This window comes from Gambusia affinis, linkage group LG01 (assembly GCF_019740435.1).
Source record: "Gambusia affinis linkage group LG01, SWU_Gaff_1.0, whole genome shotgun sequence".
NCBI lineage: Eukaryota > Metazoa > Chordata > Actinopteri > Cyprinodontiformes > Poeciliidae > Gambusia > Gambusia affinis.
In genome coordinates this window covers 8,387,573-8,394,024 of record NC_057868.1, presented here as the reverse complement: position 1 = coordinate 8,394,024, position 6,452 = coordinate 8,387,573, and the positions used below count along the sequence as shown (strand labels likewise).

At 44.8% G+C, this 6,452-nt stretch overlaps 1 protein-coding gene across 7 annotated transcripts in view; it reads right to left on the bottom strand.

The window, feature by feature from the left end:
- Positions 1-797: 797 nt before the first annotated feature.
- rerea (arginine-glutamic acid dipeptide (RE) repeats a) overlaps positions 798-6,452 on the bottom strand; it is a 195,780-nt gene continuing 190,125 nt past the window's right edge. For 6 of the 7 annotated variants that reach the window (XM_044122336.1, XM_044122328.1, XM_044122351.1 and 3 more), the window contains 4 exons: positions 5,628-6,348; positions 3,342-3,515; positions 3,049-3,241; positions 798-2,977 (listed from right to left, as the gene is read on the bottom strand). In XM_044122336.1, the coding sequence (XP_043978271.1) occupies positions 2,944-2,977; positions 3,049-3,241; positions 3,342-3,515; positions 5,628-6,348 (1,122 nt within the window). In that variant the 3' untranslated portion in view covers positions 798-2,943. The remainder of the gene's footprint in view (positions 2,978-3,048; positions 3,242-3,341; positions 3,516-5,627; positions 6,349-6,452) is intronic. The other variant, XM_044122343.1, reaches the window with a different exon arrangement.

Sequence of the window (6,452 nt, the reverse complement as noted above, 5' to 3'; positions counted from 1 at the left end):
AAAATAAAAAAAATAAAATAAATAAATTCGGCTCAAAGATTCACAAGCAACCTGCTGCTGGCTGCTGTGGTTGTGCAGCAGGAGAAAATCGAAGGCTGCAAGGAAACAAGCCGGAATGAAGGGCTGGTCCTCCAGAATTACCTATAAAAACAAGGAATTATGAGCTTCTTTTTAAACTAATCAGACCCACTGAACCCAATAAAACGGAAAAGGATAGAAGAGCTATTATTTGAGACGAACACAATAAGAGGGCGCATTCCAGAAGTAATCACACCAGTTGTTTTTAACAGTTTCTCATGTTTCGACAAGCGGCTCCAGTGTGTTTTATTGGGATTTTATGGGACGAACCGACACACACACACACCTCTTTTTCCTCCCCACTCACTCACTGTCAGAGTTTAAATCAGAGCAAATATCCGTTTTAGGTCAGTTTGAACTTGCAAAAACAAGCAAGCAGACTATTGACCGCTTTCTGTTTTGACTACATAAATCAGAGGAGAGAATCTATGCTCTCCATCAAATCCCACCTAGATTGAGATGCTGTGCACAGAAAAATTAGTGAAACAACATTTTTAGATGGGAGACTGATTGAAGCGTAGCCTACCAGAAATCACATAGTTGCAACTATAGAGGTGGTTTTAGAGAGGCAGAATCCAAACCCATGCCACACTTTTCAGATTTTCACCTACGGAAAATGCTGGAAGCCGCCACTTTGTCCCCGATTCGCCTTATAAAATCCCGACAAATGGGTAAAAACAAATCCACGTCGGCGACTGAAGCAGGATGACGGCGTGATCTGTGGTGTAACTCATTCGTTTATTTTAATTCCACAAATTTTTCCAAAAAAATTACAAAATACTCAAATGGAGAGAGAGAACACAGGACTCACAATTTTTCTTATTATTTCTACTTTTTGTTTTACATTGTGTCATCCCATGGCGACTACTCGTATATACAATAAGCTTCAAGATACCAGTATATATATAAATCTTAGCAGTCAGAATTTACATTCTGCTATTGCCGCTTTGAAACAAGAAGCTAAACCATTGACAACACTTAACATCAAAGGCTTCGGAGACACAAAAAAGAGGGAATTCAAAAGGCGAGGCGAGAGGATGACGACGATGATGATGAGGAGAGAGAGAGAGAGAGAGAGAGAGAGAGAAAAAGAGAGACGAGGAGGAGCGATGGGAAACGGTGAGATGAAGCGACAGGCAGTTGTCAGCGTTTCAAAGTCCTTTTTTTTGATAAGTTTGGATTTTGCCGCTGTTTAGATAAAAATATAGTGCTCCATGGGAAAATGTGGTGCAGTCTCTTCAACTGCCTAGACAAAAAAAACAAAACAAACAAAAAAAAAAACATAAGAAAAAGCCACAGATGTTTTTTTTTTTGTTAATATGTCGATGACAAACAGTCGTAGTGCACTGGAAAATAGCAGAACGAATGAAAACGTGGGCTTGTGCACCGATTCGACAGGTAACAGTCAGTGGCACAAACACACATGAGTCCCGAGCTGCAGGAAGCTGGGCGTGTCTTTTAAAAAAACAAACAAAAAAAACCCAACATAAAAACAAGGCATACAATGAGAATGTGAACAGAACGGTCCCTTGGTCTCCTGCTGGTCAGCAGAAACCCAGGAGGCGCCACAAAGGGACTCCAGGCAGGTCCTGAACTTCCTCAGCTCATGTGTTGCTTTTTGACGTCTTTTTTGGCCTACTTCATGTTGTCAGACAGATCCTATGCGAGTGGTTTCCTCATATTTGAAGGCTGAAAAAGTCCTCTTAGGCTCCAAGATTGAGCAAAATTCAAATCCTGCTCGATTTGAAACAAAAAAAAAAAAAACAAACCAACAGAGAAGGAGGCGCCTCTTTATTTGGCCTGGAATTGGTCCATGTGGTTGAAATTAAAACCGTTGCACTACACACAGCGATGGCGTACCGCTCCCTCCTGCCGATGACTTGGACACAAATTAAAAAAGGATGAGACCATCTTAGCCGAGCTCCAGGATGCTCACTCAGTGCAAAGTTCTCCTTTTCCCATCCGTCGCCTCTTCAAGTGTTTCAGATCAGTAACAACACGGCAACTCTGACAACCCCGCTGCGCGTCACAGCCGATGGATGGATGGATGGATGGATGGATGGGTGAGCGGATGGATGCGGAGGCGTGAGTAACGGGGGTGATGGGGGATCATGGTTTACATACAACAAGCGTATGTGGGACTAAATCTAACACAGTGAGGTCACAACCGAACCGAACTCTCAGAAACTGCTCGTATAATGCCATGGTGCTCCCCTCTGAAACAAGGGATAATGCTTCAAAACAAGTTATATTGGAGGCTGAAACGACTTGGAGTCCACACCTAGTAATAATAATAATAATAATTATAATTATATGTTTATATATACTATTTACAGACTGAAAAACACCATGCTGTAGCTTTTCTTAAAATTATGAAAAACCTCCAACAATGTATTAAAATAAAGGTTGAATTTAAGATAGCACTTGTTATTTTTCCATAAATGGTCTGACAGGTCTTTATTTTAATTTTTTTTCTCCGTTCTTTTTTTTCTTGATAAGCACAGTGTCTTGTTCTAGCACCTACAAAACATCAGGGAAGCTTGTCATGCAGGAGTCTTGAGGATGTTGTCACTACTGGTTATATACCAAAGAAAGTCAATGTCTTGAAAAATAAAATAATAATAATAATAATAATAATAATAATAATAATAATAATAATAATAATAATAATAAAAAGAAAAAAAAAGAAAATCAAAGGTCCTCGACCGGGAACACAAACTGAAGAAACTCAGAAGATCAGCTCGGCCCGTTCCTGTTCTTCAAGACTGAAGGTGTTCCGAGGTTGGCGAGGAGCCTCCAAGACCGCTGCTTTTGTGACAACTTCCTGTGTCCTGCACTCGTCAGTCGCCGCCTCCCTCCGGTTGGTTACAGCTGCTTGTCGCTCTCCTTCTTCAGTCGGCTGAAACAGAGAGGAGTTTTAAAAACGTGGAACGCCGGATTTACGTCCCAGGCGTTTGGCACTCATCTGACCTGTAGTAGTCCTCCTGACCGGGAAGTGGCCCGCCGTGCATGTGGTGGTGGCCGTGGAGCCACTGCTGCTCCATCGCCAGCCGCTGCAGCTCTGCATGGCCACTACTCTGCATGGCGTGCATGGCCTGCAGCTGGTGGGCTGCGGACATCTGCGGCGGAAGACCCCCTGGTAGGTCCCGTGGGTACGGAGCACCTGGAGGGACAACATGCGGTCAGGAAGAGCGCATGTTGTGCCGGAACAGAGGGGGTGATGGATTATGGGTAGCCGGCGTTGACAGGGAGGGGCCGCTTACCGAAGACCGGGTGGCGCAGCATCTCGTGTTCGTGCGGCGGCTGGCCCAGGAGAGGGTTGGGGATGGCGCCGGGCGGGTAGGGGAAGCGCGCCAGGTGAGGTCCGGCTGCCAGCGGGTCGACGGCCAGCGGGTGGGCCCCCGAGCCTGGAGGACAGACAAGACATTCACCACCACCTTCTGGGTGTCAGAGTCTTAGGGTCAAGGTACACTCATCACATCATAGTGCATCAGCAGCAGGTCATGCTCTGCTGCTGATGCACGGTTTCATACAGTGGCTCTCCTCTCATGGAGCAAAGCAGCTGCTGCTCTCGCTTGCAATCGTTTAGGTTAGTGCGGCTACTTGAACATTTTGGCGCTACGGACTTAAAAGTTTATCGCGGTATTTTCTGGTACTATCGTGATCACGACAGAAGTGACGATGACTCTTCGTCACTTCTTTTTAGGTAACTGTGGCTGTGACTGCATGACAGCAGTCACGTCCCCACAAACACAAACGCCGCTCTCAAGAAAAATACTATCTGTAAGAGACTTACACAGAAAAATTAGAAGTGTGATTTCTGTCACCAACCGCATATAATTACACTTTCAAACTTATTTGTATTTATTGATACTCTCATTGAACAAACTGGAGAAAATAGTAAAACTAACAAAACGATACTGACAGTTTTGGGGGTTTAAACATTAATTGGACTTTATCGGGACAATAAATCGAAAAATTCTAATCGCGGTATGAAATTTGTTACGGTAGACGGTAAATGATATGAGAAACGCCCGCCCAGTTTGGGGTAAATTGTTAAAGGTTGAACAGTGAAATTTTCCGCTTAGTGACTGCTTACTACGATGAGAGGAGAAGCAAAACAAGAATTCACAAAACATCACAACTTCAACGCAGAAAACATGACATATTAATTATCTACTAACAAGGCCTGTAACTCCAGGCCTGCAGCTTTTACATGCAGCTCCAACACGCCTGAATCAAAAGGCTGAATTTACAGCACTTCATTTGGTTCAGGTGTTGGAGCAGAGATGGATGGTGGCCTGGAGTTGCAGATTCACGTCTTCAGAGCCTTGCAAAAGTATTGCCTCCCCTGAATCTTCTTCACATTTTGTCACATTAGACAACCACAAGCTCCAATAGATTTCATTTGGGGTTTTAGAGGATTGATTTTCAAACCTTTTCATGAATATATAATAAACACATAAAATCACATTTTACTGCAAATACAGCAGCTTGGCTGCTTCTCCATCATATCATCTCTATAGTTTATCTTCCTTGAATGTAAACCTCGGCCAAAACAGCTGGTAAACTATAATTACCAATTAGGGCAAAGAATGTACAATATATTTTCAGATTTTTAATTGTGAAATATTTTGTTAACTACATTTATTTTTCTTCTGCTTCACAGTAAAAAAAGCCTAAAATAAATTAAAGCTCGTGGTTGTGATGTTACAAGAGGTTTAAGGAGTATGTTGTACTTTTGCAAGGCACTGTAAACTTATCACTGAATATAAATTGACCAAATAACACTGACAAGTTCAATAACTACAAATACAAAACATCTTATAAAACATATTATATTTTATCTAATTATTTTAATAAATCTTATAGATCAAACAGTTTTAACTTCATGTCAAATCAAAAAATCTTTGAGTTAAAACTACAGTCTGCAACGTTTATTAAAAAAAAAAAATAAATTATCCATATTTGTTAAAACTGTCACTGCATCGTAAGAGTACGGTATGAGAAACAATCTGTGGAAAACTTGAGTTATTCTGCCTTTTCCCTATAGTTCTACTGGCATTTACAAAAATACACTGCTGTCAGAAACAACCAATCAGAGCCAGGGGGAGGGTCTTAGTGCTGTCAATCATTCTTGTGTATCCGCTGCTGCTTGCTCTCTGCTATGCTACAGCTGGTCCACCACAACAGACACGAACTACTCAAGCTATGACCATGACTGATAGCGGATAAAAAGTTTTCCTGTAATGGTAAGTTGTTTCTTCATCGTTAGCACACTGAGCAGAGTGTTGATTGATCCACCTCCTGGCTCTGATTGGTAGTTTTTGACAGGGAGGAGATCGGTCTTTCCACAGATTATCTGTCTCATAGCAAACTGTCACAACATGCTGACAGTTTTAACGAATAACATTATTTTTATTAAAGCTACATGCTGTAGCTTTAAGCTACCACAGCATGTTAAAATATCAAGTTACCTAAGCCTTCCTGGTAACGTGCTGCAAACTATTACAGTAACATTGTTAAATATAAGCAGGGCTTTCGTTTACCTTGGTGGAGAGGGTCCTGCTGGTGGAGGTGGAGGTGGGAGTGGATGTGCGAGTGTTGGTGGTGGTGCGGCGTGACGTTGAACATCTGCAGGCGGGCGATGGGGTCGTTGGCCACCGTGGCCATCCGCTCCGCATGGAGCCTCTCTGCTGCCAGCCTCTCTGGGTAGGTCATGTCCGGCCGCAGCTGGGGCCCCGGGAGGGCGAGCCGCTCACGCTCCAACGGGTTCAGGCCCGGGTGGAAGGAGGCGAACGGGTGAGGGCCGGCCATGGGGGGCAGGGTGAGCGCCCCGTGCCGGGCGAAGTGCTCCATGGGGTTTGTGGAAGGGTGGAGCGAGTCCATTTCTGGGGGTTTGACTTCGAAGCCCGGTTTCATTCTTTCCCTCAGCTCGCGCTCGCGGATCTCCCTCTCCCGCATTTCCCGCTCCCGCAGCTCCCGCTCCCGCATGGCGGGGTCGGCGTTGTACAGGCCGGGCATGTGATAGGCCAGCAGCGGGTCGGCGGGGTTGAGCGAGACGAAGAACGGGTGGTTCCTGTTGGTGGGCGACATGACGTGGGGTCTGGCGTACTCGCTGAGGGTGCGCAGCGCGGGAGTGTCGGGGCCGATGTATGGAGGCACGGCTGCGATCGTAGTCGGGGGGCCGTCGAACGGGGGCCGCATGTGGGTGGGGCCGGCCATCGGGGGCTCCCCCATTCTGCTCTCATGAGCAGAACTGGAAGCTTTCTGTGGGGAGAAACAAAACATTTAGGCTAAATGTTTTGTCAAACCTGACGAATAGGAGCTTCTTCTGTTCATTGAGGAGAAAGCTCTTCTTCTACTTTGACTTG